At 59.3% G+C, this 24,912-nt stretch overlaps 2 protein-coding genes across 5 annotated transcripts in view; both read left to right on the forward strand.

Moving 5' to 3' along the window:
- TRAF3 (TNF receptor associated factor 3) overlaps nucleotides 1-7,071 on the forward strand; it is a 109,565-nt gene extending 102,494 nt beyond the window's left edge. For all 3 annotated transcript variants that reach the window (XM_044774359.2, XM_070514356.1, XM_044774361.2), the window contains one exon: nucleotides 872-7,071. In XM_044774359.2, coding sequence (XP_044630294.2) covers nucleotides 872-1,443 — 572 coding nt within the window. In that variant the 3' untranslated portion in view covers nucleotides 1,444-7,071. The remainder of the gene's footprint in view (nucleotides 1-871) is intronic.
- A 7,348-nt stretch (nucleotides 7,072-14,419) lies between these two features.
- On the forward strand, nucleotides 14,420-24,411 carry AMN (amnion associated transmembrane protein). 2 transcript variants are annotated; one of them, XM_044774365.2, is made up of 12 exons: nucleotides 14,420-14,540; nucleotides 15,339-15,457; nucleotides 15,527-15,571; nucleotides 21,613-21,700; nucleotides 22,256-22,473; nucleotides 22,634-22,771; nucleotides 22,940-23,048; nucleotides 23,174-23,256; nucleotides 23,458-23,635; nucleotides 23,716-23,902; nucleotides 24,037-24,130; nucleotides 24,209-24,411. In XM_044774365.2, the coding sequence occupies exons 1-12, from the start codon at nucleotides 14,498-14,500 to the stop codon at nucleotides 24,284-24,286; spliced, it is 1,380 nt and encodes a 459-aa protein (XP_044630300.2). In that variant the 5' UTR covers nucleotides 14,420-14,497; the 3' UTR covers nucleotides 24,287-24,411. The 2 variants fall into 2 exon arrangements, with proteins under 2 accessions (XP_044630300.2, XP_044630299.2); XM_044774364.2 differs by having other exon boundaries at nucleotides 24,037-24,411.
- Nucleotides 24,412-24,912: the final 501 nt, after the last annotated feature.

Consider the following 24,912-nt stretch of genomic DNA (forward strand, 5'->3'; position numbering starts at 1 on the left):
TATGTCTTGGACTACTCTTGGCCAAGTCCTGGGACCCCAGGTAACTGCTGTGGCTTGACTTGATGGGGTAAGTGGTCCATTAGGCACCTGCTGCCTTAGAGCGGAGCTTTCCAGTACAGATGACACGCATGCAGAGGTGTGATGCTTCTCCTGCTGAGATGTCTTTGGCAGAGACGAAAGCATTTCCCACTTAGTCTTGTCCCTTCCGTGTGAGGCCTGTGTGGTAGAGAGTGGGCTTGCGGTGGACGCCAGGTAGAGAGTAGGTCTGATGGTTAGAGTGTTCTCGGCCCAGCTTGTGAAGGCTCAGGGCACAGAAGGTGACACATAGGTGAGGCAGAAGACCCAGCATATTCAGCCAGCGTGTTTCTGATACCTAGAAGCATCCTGGGGCTTGCTACTTTGGGGACTGAATGAATATTCTGCATATTTGCATGAAAAGGGTTAATGGTGACAGGAACAGGGATTATCTTGACTCACGTGGGGTTGGATTAAGCAGGCAGAGGACGTGGAGTGGAGTGGACAGAGGAGCATCTTCAACTCAGGGCACAGATGACTGATCATCGAGGCTGGAGAGCAAGGGGATGTCAGCAAGAGGACAGCCATCCCCTGCCCCCAGCTATGCTCCAAGGGGACAACGTGGGATGTGTCCCTCAGGGTGTTGCATCTCAGCAAACCGTGGCTATGGGTGTTGGGGGCCCACGTGGTATAGGGATCTGAGGCCTTTTTCAGGACATCTACATGGCATGTGTCCTCTACCCGATAGCCACAGTGGTTTTATGTTGCTTAATTCAAATTCTGGTGGGGATCAGCTTCTCCAGCCTTTCAGATATTCACGTGTCTCCCTCATCCCGTCTCTCCTCGCCTGCGCTAGGCTTGCTGGAGTCCCAGCTGAGCCGGCACGACCAGATGCTGAGTGTTCACGACATCCGCCTGGCTGACATGGACCTGCGATTTCAGGTCCTGGAGACCGCCAGCTACAATGGCGTGCTGATTTGGAAGATCCGAGATTATAAACGGCGGAAGCAGGAAGCTGTCATGGGGAAGACCCTGTCCCTTTACAGCCAGCCTTTCTACACCGGCTATTTTGGCTATAAGATGTGTGCCAGAGTCTACCTGAACGGGGACGGGATGGGGAAGGGGACGCATTTGTCGCTGTTTTTTGTCATCATGCGTGGAGAATATGATGCGCTGCTTCCTTGGCCATTCAAGCAAAAAGTGACCCTCATGCTGATGGATCAGGGGTCCTCTCGGCGTCATTTGGGAGACGCGTTCAAGCCAGACCCCAACAGCAGCAGCTTCAAGAAACCCACCGGGGAGATGAATATTGCCTCTGGCTGCCCAGTCTTTGTGGCCCAAACTGTGCTAGAAAATGGGACATATATTAAAGATGATACCATTTTTATTAAAGTCATAGTGGATACTTCGGATCTGCCTGACCCCTGACGAGTCACTGGGGAGGTGGATTGAGCAGAAGGCAACTCCTCTGGGGGGTTTGAACCGGCTGTCTCCACCGAGGTCCTCGCGCTCAGAAAAGGACCTTGTGGAACGCAGGAAGCAGCAGAAGGCGGCCGCGGGCCAGCGGGAGGAGCCACGCGTGAGGATAGACCTGACATGTTTTCTATAGACTAGTACTACTGCACTCTGAAGAGTTATTTATCCTTCAACAAGAGAAATACTGCTGTCAGAGAAGGTTTCCATTTTTATTTTTAAAGATCTAGTTAATTAAGATGGAAAACATATATGCTGAACAAAGAACCATGATTTTTCTTCCTTAAACTTGAACACCAAAAAAAGAAAACACACACACACACACACACCTGGGGTAGCTGGACATGTCAGCATGTTAAGTAAAAGAGGAATTTATGAATTAATAATGCAGTTCTGATATATTCATTCTAAAATTCAAGAGTGCAATCTTGTTTCAAATATAGTATATTGTCTATTTTTAAGGCCTCATCTGGTCTCTGTTTTAATAATTTGTTTGTCAGAAGACCCTGCAGCACACGTAGGTCTTTTTTGAAAGTCTCTAAATTCAGAATCATTTTTTAATTTAAAGTTCTAAAGTAATTATTACTGCAAGCATTTTATTTTAAAACGTTGATAGACTGATATTTCTTGGAAGAAAATGTAAAATATCTAACACTGGTTATCACTTGTGATAGGAAAGAGAATATTCAATCTGTTGTTATTTCTCGTTAGAAATGTAAACCTTCAATATCTGTCGTAGTTAATGACACTACTTCAAAATTATTATGAAAGGAAAATTGCTCATGGATGCTGTGCATCATTTTCAGATTTATAATTGTTTTCACCCTAAAATAGGGCATTAGTTGAACTTTGGAGTTCTAAACAAAATCCTGTAGGTTTTTAAAATTCTGCCCCATGTGTTCAGACAAGCTCTCTATTGCTGACAGCAGCGACCTTCAGTGCCCAGTGTCCGGGGTGGGCAGGTGATTGTGCTGAAGGAGGCCACAGCAGATGTGTTTCTTCATTCTGTCATGTTGCTGCATTTTGTTAACAATCTCCAAAAGCGACATCTTTGCATAGAGATGGTGGCATACTGTACATGTGCCTTAGATGTGACATGCTGCTTCTCGACCCTAGCTTTGTGTTCACTGTAATTCTAGAAAGTGATAGTTCAACCAGACTTTTCTCTCGACTACTAGATCTTTGCCTCTTCGAGGTCCTCAGACAGTTCCATACCTGCTGAGGGAGCCAGGCTCCATCGTCAGCTTTGGGAGCCTCCACTGCTTAGTTATCAGATTCCAAATCTCTAGGCCCCAAAAGCGAGCCACCTAGTCCCTGCGCTGGCTTGGTCCCAGCCCCGAGGCAGGAGTGTGTCTCTCTGTCCCCACCTGGGCTGTGGGAGCCCACACCACTCGAAGCAGAGCCCTCTGAGCATTCCAGAGACCGCCGCTCTGGGGGGCCAGCCCAGGCTGACTGACAGGCATTCTGGAACCACCACTCTCTTGAGAAAGGTGGTCCCGGGTTCCGTCGTCCCAGCCTGCGCCTACCCAGATGGCATTTTCTCAACTCACTGTTTACCTTCTCTCAATGGTCCAACTGTGATTAGAAGCCGGAGCCCTGCCTCCTGTGCCCCTTTGCTATGCACCACGCTTCATGGGTGCTCTTACCACTGATGGGTGCTACACGTGACGGGTGCTTCTTAGGCAAAACCAATGTGTGTGAACCACCGCATCTGTGCCACTCATCCAAAAGACGCGCCCACAATTGGCCAGCTGGGCTGCGCACCTCAGACTGCCTGCCTCTGGGCTCCCCCGATGGTGGCGCGGGGACGGCTGGGTTGGTGCCCAGTGGCCCACCATGTCTCTGGTGCTGCCATCTGCCTGGGTGTGCCTTCGCCCCAGTGCCTGCTGGAAGTGCCCTCCTGCACACCGTCCCCATGCTTCCATAAGTGACCTCGTTGGTTCCAAGCACCTGCCACGCCCTTTAGCAGTCAAAACCCCCAGTTGTCTTCATCTGCTTTCCTTCCTTCACTCCCCTGGGATTGCTTTGAGGGCGAATCGGCATCATCGGTTCTGCCCGTTAAGGAGTCGTGTGTCCCCACTCATAGAGGAAGAACTTCCTGCAGGTGCTGTGGAACCACTGTTCCCTCGAAGGTGTCCCCAGCCTCCTCCAGGCCTTGCTCCAGTTCTGTCTTGGAGCCCAGAGGAGGGAGGGCGCCTGGCAGTCCCTACCTGGCCTCAGGTGGCTTTTCTGAGGCCAGGGATTACCAACAGGGACATCCCTGCGACTTCCTCCCCCTTCACTGAAAGTACGGACAATATCAACAAACTTAGGATAAGCGACATCTTAGTCTGGTAAAAAACAATTCTTTCCCTCCCCTGGGCTGACATCCTGCTGCGGGTGGGCCACCTGGCAGCACTCCTGGAAGCGTCCGACCCTTGGAGGGGGCTTCTCCAACAGCCCCTCCCAGATGCTCCTGTGGGAGATGGTAGGCCCTCCTGGCCTCCTCCCGGGGAGCCCGTAGGACATGGCTTCAGTAGCTGGCACCGTCCCCTGGAATGAGGACGTGACACGGCAGAAGCTTCCTCCTGTGGCTTGATAGTGGTAATGGGTTTGGATGCCTTTGGCCTCTGTTCTGCGCACAGTCCCCTCTTGTGTGCCGGGACTTGCTGGAAAGCAGCCTCCTGGAGGACTTGAGTGTGTGACATGCCCTGACTGCACGTGCCTCGCATTGCTCCACCCTACTCCTTGGTGTCCTTGTTTGGTGCTCGCCTCAGTTGTGGTCTCTGCGCGGCCAAGGCCCAGTTGCCTGGCCTGGAGCGGTCGGCCCTCCCCAATTCACAGGGTCCTAGCGACAAGTGAAGGGCAGCGTATGTGGTGTGTACTAGGTCCGCTCTCCCCATTTACCAAAGTGACAGAATTCCCCACAGGGTGAAACGGCTCCAGTACTTTAGAGACATCAACACTGAGTCTTGTGCACAAATTAAGCCAGTCGGCGTCCCCGTCAGCCTCGTCCCGGAGATGAAGACAGCATCTCTCCCGGCCTTGGGTGGGTCTCTGGATGGGCACTGGGCTCGCCCCTGGCCGTGGAGGCTGCTGGGGTGAGAGATGCTGGCACTAGGGGGCTGCCAGGCGAGGCGGGGACCTGACCTCCAGGGCTGGGGTTTGTGCAGGGGGAGCTTGGGTGTCTGGGGCTGGGTGTGATGGTATGGGGCCAGCTTTGGGGGGCTCGGCATGGTCGGCGTAAGTGAGGGCCCCTTCCCACGAGGTTGGGCTCAGGAGTGGGCCAGGTGGCATTTGGCCTTGGGGACTAGACCAGCCCTGGGTGGGCTGGAGTTAGCGTAACTAGGCCTTTTTTACAAGTTGAGTTTTTCAGTTTCCCAGGTTTGTAGGTAACACAGAGCAGACAAAGAGGGATTTGTGTAAATTGTTCTAAGACCTATCAAACAAGAGGGTGGCGCTGACCCCCAGAGAGTGAGTCATGGGTGCACGTCCACTGTGCGGGTGGACAGAGGAGGGGCTTGGTGGCCGCTGTCCAGCCCCGGTTCACAGCCCGCTCTCTGTGAGATAGAGCAGGGTCTGTGAGGCAGCGCGCGCCGGCCCTAAACGCTGAAACGGCTGGGTGAGCGGGAAGGCTCTTGGCCAAGCAGCCCCTTCCCTCCCCTCCCTCCTCTCGCCTTCCCCGCCCTGTGACCCCAGAGGGCTGAGTGCGGGAAAGCCTGCCCTCCCTGGTGGCCACCTCTACCAGGCCCTTCAGCTACCAGCCCAATGCCAGTGGGCCCTCTGGCAGAGCTGATGCCCCCAAGGCTTCCCCTAGACCGCCACGGCCCACCTTGGTGAGAACACGGGACAGCCAGCCCCTCTCCAGACAGCCTGTCTCCTCCAGGGTCCTCAGCTGCCCGGGGCCGGGGCCACATGTCCCGGTTGACGCCCGCAGTCCCGACGTCATCAAGAGCACCCCCTTCACTCTCGGCAGTGTCGTGGTGGTGGTCACCTGTGGCAGTCCTGGCATCTTGCAGCCGGTGGGCAACATCAGGCAGAGGAAAGGGTGTCTGGATGGACCCTTAAACACAGTAGGGTCCCAAGGTGGGTCCTTTCCTCGTCAGCCCGAGGTGGGCGGGGGGAGAGGCAGGACCCCATCTTGCACCCTGGGGGTGCCCTGCCTCCAACAGCCGGGGACCACACCTCCTCCCCCTTCTACACATGAGGGAGTGCTGCAGGGGCTATCGTTCTGGCCCCTAGCATCTCCGCCGATCTCCAGGGGCTTGGTCAGGAGCTCAGACTCCTCGTGGGGCCTGTTGCCCAAATCTCAGCCCTCCAAAAAGTGTCCCTCTGCTTGGGGTAATTATCAGTGCTGATAAGGGCTCAGGCAGAGCTATAAAATACTATTTTTTACTTCCAGTCCAGATCTTTCCTTACTAAAGTGCAGAGGAGAGCTGGGGAGAATTCCGGGAGCTCCTTTGCATTTGTGAGGTGAATGAGGGGTCTGTCACCCAAATCTACTTCTCAGCCTAAGACCATGGTTCTCTCTTCCGTTTGCAAATCTTGATAGTTCTGTTTTCTCCAAAGTAGAATGTGTCCACTAGGGTCCAGGTCAGATGAGGACAATGTGAGGCTCCAGTGTCGGCGGGTGACCTGGTCAGCATTACTGTCTATCTGGGCAGTGCTGGTTGTCACCAGGGAGCCAGGGCCAGTGGGGAAAGGGAAGGGAGGCAAGACCCAGAAGCATCCTAGGGGCGTTTTCCGCTGGCCTTGGGTGACCAAGTCTCGAGGTCAGTGTGTTTTGAGGAGGCCCAGTGGCACCAGGCAGTGCTTGCATTTCATTTCTCCTGCTCCTGCTGTTTCTTGAGTCTGTCTTGTGAACTCTCGCAATGAAAAGGAGGCAAGAGTCCGGGATGGCTGTACCACTCCTGTAATTAGTGGTGATTGCTTTTTATAACTCAGTCCCTGTAGACAAGGAAGATAACCTTCAACAGCAAATTAAATGACTTAATTGATAAACACAAAAGCCGGCATTATTTCCAAGGATTTCTATAAGAATTACCTGTAGAGTCCCATCTGTGATGAAGGAAGTGTGTAAATCCGTGTAGACAATCGTGTAACATTTTTAGAGCTGCATTCTCTCTGATGGCACACCTCTTCGTTCAGTTCTGTTACCCAAAACAAAGACCAAAGAAGGCCGATCTCTCATTTGACTCTGTATTTTTAACCTGCCTGTTTTAAAATTGCCGTCCGTAGTAACCGCTCGCTGTGAGGACCCATCTTGACAGTCCAAGTGATTGTGACCAGTGATTCACGTCCTGTGTTTTTTGCTCTTCTAAGAAAAAACAGCAAAAAGACAGTATAAGTTATTGCTCAGCAATAATCATGTTGTTAATGTAAGTTAACAACATGTCTAATTTTCTGATAGCATTATTATGTTTTATATTTTTGTTTACTGTATACTGTGTGTGGTTTTATTTGGTATTTATTTGTGTTTTGAGGTCTTGCAATGTTTTTGTGTTTCTGATGCTGATAACTAAAGTTTGTAAGAGTGTAGAATGCCAAACTTTGAAATGCTAAACTGTCTATTAGAGGAAAATAAATCTGACTAAGGAGTCTTGGTTTCTTTATCACACTGTCTCTCACAGGCGTCGGGAACGGCTGCCTGGCAGTGACCCTGGGCCTGGGGTGAGGGCATCTCACTCCTGCTGGGGCCTCCCAGGCTCTTCCCTAAGAAGGGGCCTGCGCCAGGGCCGGCCATCTGGGCAGCAACCTGTGTGGTCACACAGGGCCCCACGCTCAGAAGGGCCCGTACTTGGAGCGGTGCTCTGCTGTCACCGCCTTGAAATTCTTAATTTTTGAAAAAGGGGCCCTGCATGCTCATTTTTCACTGGACCTGCCGTGGTTTCCTGGCCGTCCTTTCAGGCGATGGCTCTGACCTAGAGGGAGTCCTGGGGGGACCAGTGCCCCCAGCAGCTGCGCTCTCAAGTCTATGGCTTGGTCCAGAGTAAGCAAGGTGGCCCTCACCTTCCCGCCAAGACCCTGCCTGGGCGTCTGGCACCACGGAAGGGGGTGAGTGGGGCCCGCAGACTTGGGGTCCTGTCCCAGTTCCACCACTTGATCAGCCATGGGACTTTGGGCCCTTTGAACCTCAGTTTTCTCATCTGTCAAATGGAAGGACAGCATGTGCCTCCTTTCTGAAACAAGGTGGTTATTAAAAAGCCATACCAGTGCTGACACTGCAGGTGGTTGTCGGGGCTCTGGTGACATCTTCTAAGCAGCTGCTCATAGTAGGAAGGTCAGAGGGAACAGGGCTGACACTGCCCCCTCCCCAGCTCAGCACCAACGTGGCTGGTCTCACAGTTCCACAGGTAGTCACATCGTTCAGGCCCGGGAGCAGGAAGCACTGCATCTCCCTTGAGGTCCCCCCTGAATTATCAGATGTCAGGGCTGCTTTCCAACACTGGTGCAAAGACCCTGGGAGCTGCCTGCCCCTCTCCCTCTGCCGCTGCTCCTCCAAGTGTCACCACTGCAGCCCCACTTGGCCACTGGAGCGCCATGCTCAGCCTCACCCCCCCTTGTCAAGTCACAGCTTAGGGCCAGGGCCAAGGGGAGAGGCCATCAGCCTCCCGGTGTGGCCCACTAAGCAGCTGGAAGAGGTGGGAGGAGGAACAAGTCCCCAAGGGCTGCTCCCACCCAGGGTCTCGGGCTGGCCTGGAGGTCATTCATGGGCCTCTCTGTTTGCTCACAGCCACCTAGTGGCCACACTGCTCCCGTTGTCCCCAGGCTGATGGTGGCCTGAGGGCCCCACTGAGAGTCCTCCCCACCCCACATCCGTGGGACTGCTGGCAGCACGTGACGGGGAACCATGGCCCCCCAGCTCTTCCTAACATGGGCTCCCATCACCCAGGAGCTGCCCCGAGAAGGAAGCACAGCCTCGTCCGTCCCTCTGGGGGGTCCCGAGGCCACACACGCCTGTGGTGAGGGGCTTGCGCTCCATCCATCTCCCTGGACACTCAGGTTTGGCGTCCCACGGCTGCCTTGACCACACCAGGGTCACCGAGGGAGATTCTGGGTGGCCCACAGCCACCGAAGTCAGAAGCCCTGAGGACGGCCCTGCCCACCCAGCCGGTGCACAGTGGGGACGGCCTGGGGGCTGGGCAACCCGAGGCCCTGAGCCAGCAGACACGGAGCCACGTGTACGGGGGATCTCCAGCCCCTTTTGAGGGGCCGTCAGCAGGGATTTCAGAAACTGGATCCTTCTCTCACCTTCTGGAGGTTTTTTCCTGAGTCCTGCGGGAAGGGAAATGGGCATAACCCAGCAAGAAGAGACACCGGCTGGTTGCGCCTGGGCTGAAGGCGCTGATGGGACACTGGGCAGAGCCGGACACAGAGCTGGCCACCTGTCCAGCAGCAGGAAGCAGGCATGAGGAGAAACAGGGTGTCCTGAAGGGCTCCTCCTGGGACCCGGTGTCCTGCCCCACCGGAGCCCAGACCTCCCGCGGGACTGGGGTGGCAGCGCGTCAGACCAGCTCGGGGTCGGCCCTGGGGCAGCCCGGCTCCACCAGGAGGCCGCAGACCAGGCCTGCGGAGCGGCCAGGCGGCGGGGGACCCTTGCTGCCTCCCTCAGCACAGGGGACAGGGACCCTGCGAAACGACACTTCTTCAGGGTGAGCTGGGAACTGGCACGGAGCGAGAGCCGCGCTCAGCCCGCGGATCTACCAGCCATGCCCCGAGGGGCCGCGTCCTGAAGGTCCCTTTCAAGTCCGAAAAGCACAGCCGGGAGAGGGGGCGCAGCCCGGAGCCCTCCCTGCTCCTCGCTGGCCTCCCGTGACGGCTTAGGTGGCGCTCGGACCTGCTCGCGGGCCCTGCAGGACGGTCCTGGAGTCCCAACCAGTGATGGCCACAGACGTGGTCGCTCGCGGGTGTCCTGGAAACGGATGCTGCGTGACCCAAGTCCCGAAGCCACAGCATGTGTCACCACCACCACCAGGAGAACCGAGGCACTACGTTCCCACCGCCGTTAGAGCAAGGCTCACTGCCGAGGGCCCGCGGGGCCGGTGTCCCTTAAGGGCTTCAGGGCTGCTTGGAGGCCTCCAACACGTCCCCGCTTCCTGGACAAGAACATAGACACCGAGGCGAAGCTCTGAGTGCCCCCGGCCTCAGGGTCGGCCTTGGCAGGGGGCAGAGCTTGGAGTCCACGCGCTGCTGCCCTCGCCCAGGCCCCAGGGAGCCGCGGCGCCCGTCGGCACTGGCAGGGGCGAGGGCCGGATCTGAGGGCGGGAGAAAGCCGGCCCGGGGCAGGGGGGTGGTGTTAGGAGCGAGGACACTGCGGCAGGCTCCAGCCCTGGGCACGTGGCTGAGGTTTTCCTCGTCTGTAAAATGGGACTAAGGCGGTGGCGGGTGCACAAAACCCGTGTGAAAAGCACCCTGTGTGTTTATGTGGGAGGGACGTGTGCCATGTGTGGGGGCCACAGGCCTGGCAGGAGACACCCCGTGGTGACCTTGTCCCACTGGGTCGAGTGGTTGGGCCCTGGACCTGGCCTCAGGTCATTCAGCTGAGAGGTCTTGGACCCCCGACAGACACCCTATGGGTGGCGGATGACACGGTAGCCATGGCGCTGGGCTCCCCCTCCCACTGTGGAGTTTGGGGCTCGGGCACCTAGTTGACACAGCTGCCTGTGACAGCGCGGGGGACCCAGCCCATCGTGGCAGCCCTCAAACTCTGTCCTTACCTGGCCCAAGTCTCATGCACTCACATGGCCTGACCCAGGCAGTCCCAGGGAGGGACAGTGAGGGCTCTGGAGCCCTGAGCCAGTGTCCCTGACCTCGGGCTTTGGCTCCTCTTGACCCAGAGACCTGTGAACTCCCCCCACATACAGCCGTCCCCTCAGTATAAAGGTGGGAGGCACAGGTGACAAATTAAACCTTCCACCTGGAAGGAGGACGGGGGAGGGCAGGCAAGACAGTGACGGGAACCCCTGGCAAGAACCCTCCCCATTGTGGCCTGGGGATCTGGCGGCCAGCTCGGGGGCGGCTCCCAGCTCGGGGGCGGCTCCCAGCTCAAGGCTCCCGAGGCCCTTGGCTTCCCCCGACGTCCTCCTCTTCCCATGGTCCACAGATGGAAAAGGGGTGGACAGTGTCCTGGGACTGAGCCCCTCATCTCCTGGGGCTCCCCTCACCCCCTAGGCCAGGTGGCAGCATGAAGGGGTGCCAAGCCTCGCCTGGCCCTGGTGCCCTGTGAGGTGGGCACTGCTACCCTGGCTCTGCAGATGAAGGATGAAACAGAGAGGCTAAGTGAGTTGTGCAGCCTCACGCAGCATTCAAACGCAGGACAGCCTGTGTCAGAGCCTGGCTCTATCATTGCAGGACATGACCAGGGGTGCCCCATATCTCCCCCAGGGCTGACCAGCGGCCAGCTCAGCCCCATCCAAGCCAAGTGGAGACGCCACAGTTCATATCCTCCTGTGTTCCGCTCTTACTTGCATCAAATCCAGCCCCCAGCAGTCCCCCAGCCTCACCTCCTAGCTTTCCCTTCCTCCATCCCTCCCATGTGTGGGCTTCTCACCTTCCTTGCAGGCTCCCTCATGCTCCTGCCTCAGGACCTTTGCACTGGCTATTTCCTCTTCCTGTAGATATCCCAGGCCTCAGCTTGATGTCCCCCTCACAGAGGCCTACCTGGCCACCTTGCCTAAACTGCTCACACAAACCCTCACCTTACATTCCAGCCACCCCCTGCTTCATGCTGCCTCAGAGCCCCGATCAGAACTGAGGGGTGCATCTTGTGTCCATCGTCCTTCTCCCTGTCCAGCAGCAAACTCAGGAAGGCCGTGCTCCCGGGCCGCCTGCAGGCCTGGCACCAAGCACGTGGATGAATGAAAGGCCCAAAGAGAAACCTGGAAGTTGGCAGGGAAATCACAGGGCTGAGGATCAAAGGTCCCTGAGCCCGGCCGGCAGGGGCCCATGTGACCAGCCTCCCTTCCTCCCGGGTGTTTTTTTGGAGCATCTCTTGGGCTCCAGGCCATATACCCAGAGCGTGAGCAGGGCCACATGGGGCACGTTGTGGCAGATGCTGACAGTTGGGAAACAAGACGGCCTCTGTGGGGGGGGTGACTTTGTGCAGAGACCTGAGTAAAGGGAGCCCTGCCGGGAGGGGCCACCCTCTCATCCTCCACCGCAACCTCCCCTCCCACTGTCCAGGAACGGAGCCATGCACACTGGAGCTCGGGTCCCTCCAGAGGACACTAAGGCCCAGAGAGGTGCAGGGACCTCCCCAAGCCCACGCAGTAAGTCAGGGACAAAGTGGGGGAGAAGGAGCTGGGGAATTGATTTGGGCTTAGAGCTGTTCCCACAGAGTTGAGAAGGGAGGGATTCCCCAGCTCTGGGAGTCCACGTGGGGACCTTGGCTGTGGGCAGTTCTGCCCATCCCCATCCCCACCCCCAGGGCTGCAGGGCTGTGGCTCATGGTGCCCTCACACCTGGGAGGGTGGCTGTGGCCAATCAGAGCACAGCAACCCCGGGCCACGTGATTGGTGCAGAATTGGAAACAGGAACCTATCAGAGACCTCATGAGACACTGCACAATGGCCCAGCCGGGGAGGTGGCAGTCCAGCTCTCCCAGGCCACCTTCCCTGGCTGGTGGAGAAGGTTGTGTGCAGAGGGAAACCAACACAGTGAGGGCAGTCAAGCCAAGACAGAGCAAGACAGACATACGGACAGACACAGAGACCAGACAGCCCAAGCCCCTGGATCCAGCCTTGCCTGAAGCAGCTGCTTCACAGGATTTCCTAGTTATGGGAAGAAACTTTCTTTGGGACTTTGCATTGCTCCCACTTCCCAGTGAGATCCTGACCACTTCGAAAGTGCATGCCCGCATGTGAACCTGGGTGGCCGGGGCACATGTGCATGCCGTTTCTGTGAAGGCTGGGCACCTGCAGGGCGGTCCAACCATTCCTCCCTGCACGTCTCTGTTCCTGAGGCGTTCTGGGGACCCTTTGGCAGCTCTGGGCCAGGGCTGGTGCCTGTCTCCCGCCTTGGCAGGGGCTCCTCTCTGAGTCATCCTCTGACGACAGGACCCACCTCCAGCCTCTGCTCAAGGGTTCCCCTTGCAGTCCAATACCCCACGGCCGACCAGCTCCAACCCCTGTTCTGCCACCTTCAGTCCACGCACCGCACTGGCTGCAGCTGCAACCCCATCCTTCATGTCTCAACTTTAATGCCACCTCTTCTGGGAAGTCTTCCCTAACTGCCCAAGTAGTCTCACTGCCCTCTCCAGACAGCACAATCTCTTTGGGAGTGGCCTGCTTGGCCTTTCAGGCTTGGCCATGGTGCTCTGGGCACCGGCTTGAAGTTCGCTGAGCCCCTCCAAGCTCCCTCACTGAGAACCAGAAGTGGGGTGGTGGGAGGAGGGGAGGGGAGCGGAGCCAGACTCCCTGGGGTGGCGTCCCAAAGAGGCCCCATAGACGGAACTGCCTCCTTCCCGGCGAGAAGCAAGACGAGGAGATCTGACCCCACAAGAGCCCCTTTGTCTTGGTCGAGGCTGCCTGGAGGATGGAGCTCCTGCCAGCCCAATGGGCGGGCGGGCCAAACTCCAGGACCAGGCAGACCTCCCCCCCTCCTGGTCCCAGGCTGGGCAGGGCTGGCACCGCTGAGCCACTGAGAGTAAGTGCCTAGGTCCCACGAGGGTAAAGGGTGGCACGCACCCATGTGCTCGCTCCCTCCTGCCCAGTCAGAGGAGCCGCTGCCCCTGCCCAGAGCTTACAGAGGCAGGCGTGCCCCCAGCGGCGGGTTCCATCCTTCTTGCATGAAATATCTTGTGTGTGGGAGAAGCAAAGGCCAGTCAGAGTGAAGGGTGCTGAAGACGGGAGGTCTGCAGGTGAGGGGAGGGCATGCAGGAGAGGGCAGGGTGACCTGGAGGGAGGAAGGCGCCAGGGGTCCCCAAGTCCGAGCAGTTCCCTTTTACCTACAGTCCTCCCTCTGTACACGCACCCCCATCACCTACCCTTCCACCCGCCCTTCTGTATTCACTCGTCTACCACCAGGTCATCCTGGACGCAACGGCCCCCCCACTGTTCCTCCTCCTTCCATCCACCATAACCAATAAGGCATTCTCTGCTGGTCCCCATCCACAGGTCACCCATCCGTCTCTCTATTGATTCACAGCCCATCACCTAATAATCAGTTCACCACCCCACTACCCATAACCCCACTGTCCGTCATCTAGTTTACCATGCAGAACCTGTCTGCCCACCCACTCGCTCTCTATGATCCCGTCGCCCAGAATGGATTCCACCATTCTTCATCCACCTGCCAACTACCACCCATAGCCACCCTTCCACAATCTACTCTCCGGTATGCATCCATCCACCGATCCCAACCACCATCCATGATCCACCATCTGTCCACTTATCATCAACCATCCAGCACTATCCACTATCTAGCCACGATCCATCATTCACCAATACCATCCAGCATCCACCTAATCACACACCACTCATCACCCATCCACCCTCCCTAGATTACTGTCCACGCACTTATTCACTCACCATCTCCCATCCACCCACTCTTCATCCATCCACCAGCTAGGGCAAATACCCTTCCCCACTCACCGTGCACCCACTATGAACCATTCCCCACTCATCTACACATGTCCTTCTGCCACCATCCACAGTCCATCCAGGCCAGGAGGCAGGGGGGCCCTCCTTGGAAGAGTGGACACCCAGCCCCACCAGTTGGGCAGAGGGGCTGCACCCAAGACAGAGACGGGGGAGCCCAAAGGTTGTTTCCTCCCCCCTCAACACACCCACGTCTTGGGGCAGGTCTGTCCTGACGAGCCCCTCTTCCTGAGCACCCAGGGTCCTCAGGTCCTGGAGGGCGGAGTGTGTGGGGAGGAGCGAGGTGGAGCCGGCTTCTCCGAGGGGCCTGCAGAATCGGCCAGGCGGGTCTGGAGGTAAATGTGTAACCGTCCCGGAGGCCCCCACCCCACCCCGCCCGGTCACGTGGGCCCCGCGGGGCAAAGTCTCCTGGAGGCTCCGCGGGCCCAGGCGGGATGGGCGCGCTGGGCCGGGCCCTGCTGTGGCTGCAGCTCTGCGGTAAGCGGGGCCCGCGCCGGTGGGGGCCGCACCGTGCGCCGCGGCTGGGCCCCGGCCCGACAGGCCCGGCGGGTCAAGGTCCCCCGAGGGGTGGGCGGCGAGGGCTTGAGGGGCTGCGAGACTCGAGTGCGCGGCGGGGCGCGCCAGGAGCCCGGGCCAGCCCAGCGCTGGGGCCTCGGCTCCCGCCCTCGGCGCCGCCGGCCCGTCTGCGAAGTGGCCGCGTCCTCAGGCCCTGCCGAGAGCAGCGACTGCGCGTGAGGCTGCCGGGCTCTGCAGCCTGCCTCAGTTTCCCCATCCCCGAGGGCGCCCTGGCCCTCCTGCGTCGCAGCCCGGCTGGCGCGCCTCTTCGGTGCCCGCCGCCCAGCGCCCGGGAGCTTTAGAACCTGCAGCCCCGTCCCCGTCCCGCTCTCTTAGCCCCTCGCGGCCCCCTCAGGACACAGCTCCGGTTCAGAGCCGCCCCCAGCCCCTCTTCTCAACAGAGGCTTCCGCCGCCCCTTCCCCTCCGTCCTTGCTCATCACCGTCCTCACCGGGCCGGGCCAGCGCCGGGCAAACTGGGGGAGGCGGTCTTGGTCGGCGTCCTGGAGGCGGGCACGTTTGCGAGGGCTCTGCGGTTCCAGTAGAAGTTAGTCGGCGAGAGTGGGGGCCGGGCTCCCGCAGGGTCTGGTCCGACGCGGGGAGGGACGGGGGCCCGGGCGTGCGTCGCCCCGGGGACCCCATCTGCGCCCCGACTGTGGGGCGCCTGGGCGAGAACCCGGGTGCTGCGGGCCCCGGGGACCACTCAATCGCCCCCTCCCCAGCGCTGACCCGGGCCGCCTACAAATTCTGGGTCCCCAACACCGACTTCGACGCCGCCACCAACTGGAGCCAGAACCGGACCCCGTGCGCGGGCGCCGCCGTCAGGTTCCCCGCGGACAAGGTGCCTGCGCCCTCCCTGGGCTCGGGCGGGGCCGCGGGGTCCGCCCGCTGACGCCGCTTCCTCCTGCAGATGGTGTCAGTCCTGGTGCGAGAAGGTCACAGCATCTCGGACATGGTGAGGCGCTGCGGCTGCGACGCGGGTCAGGGCGGCTGGCGGTCGGAGCCCGACCCGCCTGGCACGCCCCTTCCTTGCCTCCTCACCGGCCCCCACCGCAGGGGGCACCGTGCAGGCCTCGGGCCCTCGGCCTCTGGAGGGGCTTCTGGGAGGGGACACTGGTCCTGCGGTCCCAGCCCAGGCTGTGCCCCAGCCTTGGAGGCAGGTGCGGAGGGCGCCTCGGGTCCCCACTGCCCTCTGCCTGTGGCCTCCGCCTCCCACCCAGTCTGTCTTCCCTGAGGTTTGCGCTGGGAAACCCCCCTCCCTAACCCCACCCCCACCCCCACCCCCATCCCCCAAACCCCTTTCCTGTCCTGGTGCCAGAAACTCCATCAGAACTCCAGGGGAGCTTTTTCTCAAACTGCTTCACAGAACGTTAGCGTCCAGAGGACGGTGGGAATTAGGAGGGAAAAAGAAGTTCCATAACCACGTACGTTTGGAGCTGCGCTTGCCTGGAGCCTCACAATGTGTTAAGGGCTCTGATAAGGCCTGTGAGAAAGACTGCCGTCATCAAAGGCGCGTGTCAGAAGCAACCTACCGGCCAAGTGCAGCCACATGGCTGGAGCTAAAGACGGTTTTTACGTTTTCAGTGCTTGGAGGGAAAGTCGAAAGAAGACGACTATTTCGTGGCACGAGGAATTCAAATCTCAGGGTCCATAGTTTTATCGGCAGAGCCCCGCCCATTCTAGCATCGATGGCCGCGGCAGAGTTGAGTGGCTATGACCGTGCGCAAAGCTTAACATATTTACTCTCCAGCCCTTTACAGAAAGGGCCCCCATCCCTGATTTGGAGCGTCGTTTCCCAGGCCCCCAGGGTCTCAGAGTCCGCTCGTGGGGAAGCCCCTCCCCAGAGCCGCAGCTCCCGGGGTTGGAACGGATCGTTGTCCCGTCGCCTGTGGACCTGCCAGCATCGGTCACACCCTCGTGAGGGTCGCTGGCCCCCAGCAAAGGGCGGAGCTGGGGGCTCTGCGCGTGGGTTCCAGGGTTGGGATCCTCAGCGGAGGCCACTGGATTTTGTGTGGGTGAGTGGGGGCGGCCCAGTGGCCCCGGCCCCACCCAGTCTCTTGCCCTGATGCAGGATCTGGGACGCGGGCCTTATTTCCCCTCCGAGGCGGCTCGGGTAATTGACGGTTTTTAAAGCGGCATTAATTCTGGGAGCCTGGCCCCGCGCAGGGCCGGACTGGTCAGCGCAGGGGACCCCTTCCCTGAGGAGGAGACATCAGGCAGAGGCTGGGTGTCCACTGTGCCCGCAGATCCGGGTTGGGACGCCCTTCCACATTTGTCCAACCCAAAGACTAAAGTGCGGCCGAGGGGGCGGCGAGGGGGCGGAGGCAGAGGCCTGGGGGGCAGCGGCTGGATCCAGCGATCCCGCCCCCACAGCCCGTGCGCCACCCAGGCAACCGGCCCGCGCCGCGGCGAGAGCGCAGGGGCATCTGGAGCAGGTGGGGGACTCCCCAGCAGAGGAATCAATTGGGGGTGGGGTGTCGGGGCCTGGGGGCCCCTCCGGGCCCACTTCGTTACTTTGATGATCTCTTCCTTTGGAAAAGCTTGGGGATCTTAAAAGAGACAAGGTTCTTTCCTTCCTTCCTTCATTTACTCATCCATTCATTTCCTGATAGGTCCCTCCAGCCAGCCCTTCCTGCCATTTCCAGCTGCCCAGACGGGAGCCCCTCCTCCCTTTCTGGGGACCCCTGGGCACCGACCCATGGGACACTGCCTCACGTCCCCAGCCGCCCCACACCGCGCCGCCCCCGGAGGACTCGGGTGGGAACAGTCCAGGAGCCCAGGGACAGGGGCAATGGCCCCGGGGTCGCAGCCGGCGGAGGCGGAATGGATTCGGCGCCGCCGGAGGCCGCCTCCCGCGCCCGCTGCACCGGGGTCCCCTCCTCCACGACCCCCGGCGCTCAGCGTCGTCCGGCTGCGGAGACGTCGCCTCGTAAGAGGTGCAGCGACGTCGGTGTTTTAATTTCTGTTTCTCAGACTTGAAGCTTCTCACCCTGGGATTTTCCTTTTCCTGCACCCCCCTCTCCTGGCCCATTTCCACCCTCCGCCAGGTGTTCTCATTTGAAAGGAATCTCTATTTTCTGTCCGCGGGTGGGTGCGGTTTGAGATCCTGCGGAGCGCGCCCTTGAACCGACGTCGTGATCCGTGCGACGCCGGATCCGCCGCCTTAGATAGAACCAAGCTTTTGGTGTTTTAAGAGTCCTCCCTTCTCTGCTCCTCTGTCACAACCATAATCAAATCTATGTCACGTCTGTTACGTCACGGTTCCACCCTTAGGGGCACATGTTTCGGGCGGCCTAGCTGTGAAACCAGCCTCACGTTTCTCCTGAGAATGAGCGCAATTTCCACATCCTGCTCCAAACCCCCAGCCCTGCCCCTTGGCTTTGCGGCGCTGCCGTCACGGCTCATCAGACGCCCGGGGTGTGTGCGGGGCCCTCTCAGAGCGCTGCCTTCAGTCTCTGGTCTCTTTGCCTGTCCTCCTGCGGGCGCCGCGCGCTCCCCACGCTGTGGATCTGCGGGACGTCTTACTACCCATTGGGGCAACTCCCCCTTCACCCTTCTGCTACAAGGTCAACTGGTTCTCTGTGGATCTGATTGATGCAGAGAAATCGTAGAGTAGGTTTATCAGGAAACAACAGCAACACCACCAAAACCTTGGAATTTTGATTGGGAGTGAACAACGGCTTTTTACAGTCAGGTCATCCATTCAGGAGCATACACCATCTCTCCAAATATTTCAGGTCATCCATCATAAAACTCTTTACTACAATTTCTTTTCTTTTCTTTTTACTATAGTTTTAAAGTGGTCCCCATAGAGATTTTGTATAGTGTCAGTTAATTCATAAATACTTTATAGTTTGGTTTCTTTCTTTTTTTTTTTTTTGCTGAGGAAGATTTGCCCTGAGCTAACGTCCATGCCAATTTTCCTCTATTTTTTTTAGTATGTGGGCCACCAGCACAGCGTGGCCACTAACAGAGTGGTGTAGGTCTGTGGCTGGGAACCAAACCTGGGCTGCCAAGGTGGAATGTGCTGAAGTTAACCACTAGGCCACCGGGGCTGGCCTCTATGGTTTGGTTTCCATTGTGAATGGTGCTTTATTTTTGAAAATTATATTCTCTAGTTGGCTATTTTTGTAAATGACAGTTGTTCCTCTTCCCTTCCAGTCCTAACCCCTTTTATTTCTTTTTCTTTCCTTATAGCATTGTCCAGGGCCTCTTCCCTTATGTTAACAGAAGTGATGAAAGGGGGTCCTCGTCTTGTTCCAATGTGACAGAGAAGGCATGTTGTTTCTCCATTGAATTTAACGTTTGCTGTAGGGTTTTGGCACATAAACTTTATTAAATTGTGGGAATTCTATTCTATCGCCAGTTTGCCATCAGCTTTTTAAAAAATCGTAAGTATGTTGTTGGACTTCTTCAGTTTTTTTCTACATCAATCGAGATGTGATTTTCTTCCCTCCTTTAGCCTGTTAATGAGGGTTTCTGAGGTTGAACCATCCTTGCAGGACTGATGTCCTCCTGGCACCTTCCTGCAGGTGCTGGTCAAAGTGTGCCACTTCTTCAAATGCCCCACTTCTTCAGGACACTTGATTTCCCTCTGTCATACTAGACTGATTTTGCTGGCACAGGACTCTCCACTGCCATCTGCTGGGACACTAACACACACGCCACTGGGAAGCTGGGCTGGGAGCTGTCCCCTCTCCTTCCCTGCAGTCCTGGGACATGACCCCTATGACCACCATGTATTTAAAAAATGCGTTATTGGATCTAGTCAGCCAATATTTTATTTAAGGTTTTTGCATCTTTGTTTATAAGTAAAATGAGCTTATAACTTTTCTATCTTGTATTGTCTTTCATCTGGTTTTGGAATCAAGATTACACTGGCCTCATAAAATAGACTAGGCAATTTTCACTCTTTTTTTCCCCCCAGAACAAGTTCTGTAAGAAGTTACTTATTCCTTGAGAGTTCAGTATACGTCACCTGTGGAAACACTTGGACTGGGGTTTGGGGAAGAGCAGGTCTTTGACTAACAGTTGAATTTCCTTAATGCTTTCCAGTCTATTTAAATTCTCTATTGCTTCTTGTGTCAATTCTGACATTTTAAGTTTTTCTAGAGATTGATATATTTCATCCAGGTTTTCAAGCTTGGCAGTCCTTTTAATTTCTTAAAATTTCAATATCTGTATCTTCCCCCAGGAGCAAGCAAGTTCTTACTGTACTCCTGGCCCCCTTTGGTCTCTCCCTCCCCCATCACATTTTAGTTCTAGCTTTTAAAAATCTAACAAGACCAATAAACTGTACTAAAGCATTTCATCACCCTGACTTCCCATATCTCTTTGTAGCTTCTGGATTTCTTCCATTCCTTCTTCCTCCAAGCGTGTTTTCAGAGTAGGTGGTTGTGTGGCAACCATTTTGAAGTCTTTTAGCCCTGCGGATATTTTTTATTATGCTGTTGTGTTTGAATGGAAGGTTGGCTGGATATAAAATCCTAGATGGAAAGTTCTTTTCCTTTAATATATAAAACATTACTCTATTGTCTTTTTGCATCCATTGCTGTTGCCAAGAAACCTGATTTCTGGATTTTTTTCTTTGCTGGGTGATCTGTTCTTTCTCTCTGAAGCTTTTAGAACGTTCTCTTTGTCTTCGATATTCATAAACGCACCGTCCTGTGTCTGGGTGTGGCTCTCCTTTTTTCCTGTTTGGCACTTAGTGAGACCTTTCAGTCCCAGGTTTCCTAGCTTTCTTCAAATCTGGAAAATTCATCTTTGTTGTTTTTTCAATTATTTCCTCTTCTCCTCCACCTTTGTATCTGAATTTGGGCACTTGGATGTCGAGCCTCCTGTCTCTCTTGGTTTCTCTCTCTCAGTCCTTTCCTGCTGTCTTCTGGAGAGTTCCTTAACAAGAACACCCAATCACTGGGTGTTCTTCAGCTGGATCAGTCGTCATGTTTTTCTCAGCTATTGTGCTCTTCCTTTCAACTATTATACTTTTCATAATTTATTTATATTTCTCCCTTTGGTTCTTTTTAAAAACAAGTTCTTGTTCATGCTTCACACTGTTAATACCTCCCCTGTTCCTGAGGTATAGCGTGTCCATTTGTCCCCATGGTTCGCCCCTGGCTCCTGTGGGTGGGGTTGCCTTGTTGTCACAGCGCTGCACCCTCAGGTGTGGAGGTAGTTGGCCTGTGAGCTCGCATTCTCCTGGTGTCAGCCTCCTGGTCAGGTCCAGAGCTCAAAGATGGAATGAAGAGCAGGCCCTGCCCAGCAAATTGGGACACGAGGCTGGGCCGTGGGTGGACGGCCCCTGATGAGGCTGAACCCCTCATGATCCTGCACTGAGCGGCTCCCCGTGGCCCAGCCCTCACCTCCAACCTCAATCCCGAGGGTCAGAAGGAGGAGGGTCTCGGAGGGGAGAGGAAGGGAGGGGGCCCGGTCAGTCTTCCCTCTCCTGGCCTTCTCGCCGTATTTCCTCTGATACCTGAGGCCTGGGCTGTGGCCGCACTTCTGTGGTGAACGGGCTGCCGTCGTGGACCCTAGGCCTGCGGGGAGGCGGGGGCGACTCCAAGGCCCCCTACCCTCTCTGTCACCCCTGGAACCCCTCCCCAGAACCGTAGCTTCCTTTCCTCCCTCACACGTTTCAGGGCTGCCTTGAGACTCCCCAGCGGCTTTGGTTCCTGGAATCCACGAGCCCCTGGCTTGTACAGTTTCTCAGGGGTGACGGGGGAGGGTAATGGCCCTGGAAAGTGTTACCAAGCCCCAAACTCCACGCTCCCAGGTCTCAGGCTAGGTCCTGCTCGTTGGCCTGCGGCCCTGCTCCCTCTGGCCTATTTGACCCTCAGCCAGGGCGAGGCGCCCCCAGGCCCTGACCTCCCCTGCCCACTCTGTGGCCATGATCTAGGATCTCCACCCCAGGGACGGGGGGCGGGGGTGGGCGCGGAGCGGGAGCCTCTGGCGCCCTGGACCTCCGCGTGGCGCCGCCTCAGCCTGCGCTTCCTGCAGCTCCTACCGCTGGATGGGGAATTCGTCCTGGCCTCAGGAGCCAGATTCAGCGCCCCAGACGCCAGCTCGGACTCTGACTGCAGCGCAGGTTAGGGGGCCGGGCCGGGGCGGGGTCAGGAGGGAGCGCATTGGTGGGCGGGGCCTGGAGGGCAGGGCGAGTTCCGGGTTGGGGCGGGATCAAGGGCGGGGCCTGGATGGGGCGCGTCTTGAGAGGCGGGGCCAGGCTGAGGGCGTGTGTAGAGGCGGGGCCTGGGTGGGGGCACATCCTGGTTGGAGGGCCTGCCTCCCGCGGTAGGGCCTGGATGGAGGGTACTTGGGGGCGGGGCCAGATTGAGGGCGCGCTTGGGGGCGGGGCCTGTCCTAGTTGGCCGGCGCGTCTCAGGGGTGGGGCCGGGATGCGGGCTGCGTGTTGGGGGCGGGGCCAGGCTGAGGGCCTGCCCCGATTGGAGGGCGTGTCTCGGAGCGGGGCCAGGTTGATGGGCGTGGTGGGGACGGGGCCTGCCCTAGTCGGAGCGCGTGCCTCGGGGATGGGGCCTGACGGAGGCGCGTCTCGGTGCGGAGCCTGGGTGGAGGGCGTGCCTTGGGGGCGGGGCCTGGTTAGGGGCGTTTCCGGGCGCAGCTCACGGGACACGTGCCCGTCCAGGCGCCCCCGCGCTCTTCCTCGACCCTGACCGCTTCTCGTGGCACGACCCGAGCGTCTGGCGCTCCGGGCACGCGGCGCGCGGGCTCTTCTCCGTGGACTCCGAGCGCGTGCCCTGCCGTCACGACGACGTCGTCTTCCCGTCCGACGCCTCCTTCCGTGTGGGCCTCGGCCTCGGCGCCCGGACCGTGCGCGTCCGCAGCGTCTGGGCGCTGGGCCAGGTGAGCCCGGCGCGCAGGGGCGGGAGGGGGCTCGGGTCTCATCCCCCGCCTTTGCCCTGGCAGTGCCCCTCCCCGGAGCGCTTCCTTCCCCTGCTAGTCTGGAGAACTCAGATGTTGTCTTCTCCTCGGGCTGGCCCCGCTGGGGACGCGCCACTCGCAGACGTTCACGCGCGACGAGGACCTGGCCGCTTTCCTGGCGTCCCGCGCCGGCCGCCTGCGCTTCCACGGGCCGGGCGCGCTGAGCGTGGGCTCCGAGGCCTGCACCGACCCGTCGGGCTGCGTCTGCGGCAACGCCGAGGTGAGCGCGGCCCGCAGCGGGCGGCCGGGGGAGCGCGCGAGGTGGGGTGGGCGCTGGGCCCGAGGTCGGGACTGTGCGGGCCTGCTCGCCTCCCGGGGCGCAAGGCCCTCTCTTCCTGCGGCCTGCTCCTCGTCCTCTGCGCGCTGACCCCCGCTTGCCCCCTTCCAGGTGCAGCCGTGGATCTGCGAGGCCCTGCTCCAGCCCCTGGGCGGCCACTGCCCCCCTGCCGCCTGCCACGACGCCCTCCGACCGGAGGGACAGTGCTGCGACCTCTGCGGTGAGCGCCTCCGTCTGGCTCCTGCTTTCTGGGACGGCCTGGCCACTCTGGCTCACCCCACCCCAGCCTCAGTTTCCCTGTCGGTCCCGGGGCTCTCGGCGGTGACCCCTGCCCTCCTGTCGCAGGAGCCATCGTGTTGCTGACCCACGGCCCCGCCTTTGACCTGGACCGGTACCGGGCGCGGCTGCTGGACTCCTTCCTGGCCCTGGTAATGAGGCCGCCCCCAACCCAGCCCCTACAGCCTCTGCAGCCCCCGCCTGGGACTTCCCCCTGAGCAGAGATCCTGGGACCCCATCCGCTTCATAGACTCGTCCACTCTTCGCCTGCCTGTCCACCATTGTCCCTGCCGCCAACGTCCCTGCAGGTCCGAGGGGCGGAATACCCCGGCCAACACTGTCCCCCTTCCCAGCCCCAGTACCAGGGGCTGCAAATGGCGGTGTCCAAGGTGCCGCGCACGCCCCAGTCCCGCGAGGCCACGGGCGCGGAGGCGGACACGGAGATCCAGGTGGTGCTGGCGGAAACCGGGACCGAGACGGGAGGCGCGGGGCGGCTGGCCCGGGCCCTTCTGGCGGACGTCGCCGAGCACGGTAACCGTAGGCGCCCCCTTCCCGGCCCCCAGCCCCGCCCCTCCCCCCCGGGCAGACTGAGCCGGCGCCCTCCGTTGCAGGCGAGGCCCTCGGGGTCCTGTCGGCGACGGCCCGGGAGTCGGGTGCGCCTGTCGGGGACGGCTCGGCGGCGGCGCAGGGTGGCCCGGCGCCGCGCGCGGCGCTGGCGGGCGGAGTAGTGGCCGCCCTGCTCCTGTTGCTGGCGCTGCTGGCGGGGGCGCTGCTGTTGCGCCGCGCCGGGAGGCTCAGGTACGCGGGGCTGAGCCGTGGGGGCGGGGCTCAGGTACGCGGGGCGGGGCCGTGGGGGCGGGGCTCAGGTACGCGGGGCGGGGCCGCGGGGGCCGGGGCTGCCGCGGGGTCTCACGCGCTTCCCGGCCCTCCAGGTGGAGAAGGCGCGACGAGGCGGCTCCCGCGCCGGCCGGGGCGCCCCTGGGCTTCGACAACCCGGTGTTCGATGTGGCGGGCTCTGCGGAGCAGGTGAGGGGGCGGGCGTGGTTGGGGCCTCTCCGAGGCAGGGCTCAGCGCCCGACGCCTTCTGACTCCGCGCCCCCGCAGCCCCCCGCCCCGCAGGCAGACGCTAGGAGCACCAGCCGCAGCTATTTTGTTAACCCGCTGTTCGAGGCCGAGGCTTGAGCTGCCGCGTGACCCGCCCGCCCCGCTCCTGCCCGGCGTCTCTGGCACCGCTGCTCCTCTTCTCGCCCCCCGGCCCCCGCCAGCCAAAGATAAAGTGGTCTTGCCCAATAAAGGAGTTTCTTGCACCTGCTGTCAGCCGTGGACACACCACCTCCTGCACCCACAGCCCTTTGCCCCTGCCTCGGGGGGTGCCCTCGTTGGTCACACAGTTGAACGGGGAGTGGTCCTCCACCCCTTCCACCCGCCTGGCCATCACCTGTAGGGTGGGGCAGCGGGGCGCTTCTGACTGGTGAAGTTGCTCTAGGAGGGGGCTGCCCCTGGTGCTGAAGGAACCCATGGAAGGAGCCCGGACCACACCGGGCAAGAAGTGATTGGAGCAGGGAAGGTGGGGGGAGAGAAGCAAACCCCAGTGAGGCACCAGGCGGAGCTGGAGCGAGGTGGGCTGCTCAGGCCCAGGCTGCGCCCGGATGGGACAGAGAAAGGGCCAGCCAGGTAGACATGGAGGTCCACCAGACGGGGCAGATTGGGCTCCCCAAGGGGAGCCCCAGGCACAGGGTAGGTCTGTCCCCTCTGCTGGGGGCCAGGGGCAGAGCTGCCCCCACACAGCGGTGGAGCACATCCCGGGC

The sequence above is a fragment of the Equus asinus genome, chromosome 7 (assembly GCF_041296235.1).
Source record: "Equus asinus isolate D_3611 breed Donkey chromosome 7, EquAss-T2T_v2, whole genome shotgun sequence".
Lineage (NCBI taxonomy): Eukaryota > Metazoa > Chordata > Mammalia > Perissodactyla > Equidae > Equus > Equus asinus.

Coding starts and splice junctions, on each gene's coding strand:
- AMN (XM_044774364.2), top strand. CDS start 14,498: ATGGGCGCGCTGGGCCGGGCCCTGCTGTGGCTGCAGCTCTGCG. Junction 21,701..22,255: donor GGACTCTGACTGCAGCGCAG/GTTAGGGGGCCG, acceptor GTGCCCGTCCAG/GCGCCCCCGCGCTCTTCCTC. Junction 23,903..24,036: donor CGCCGCGCCGGGAGGCTCAG/GTACGCGGGGCT, acceptor CCGGCCCTCCAG/GTGGAGAAGGCGCGACGAGG.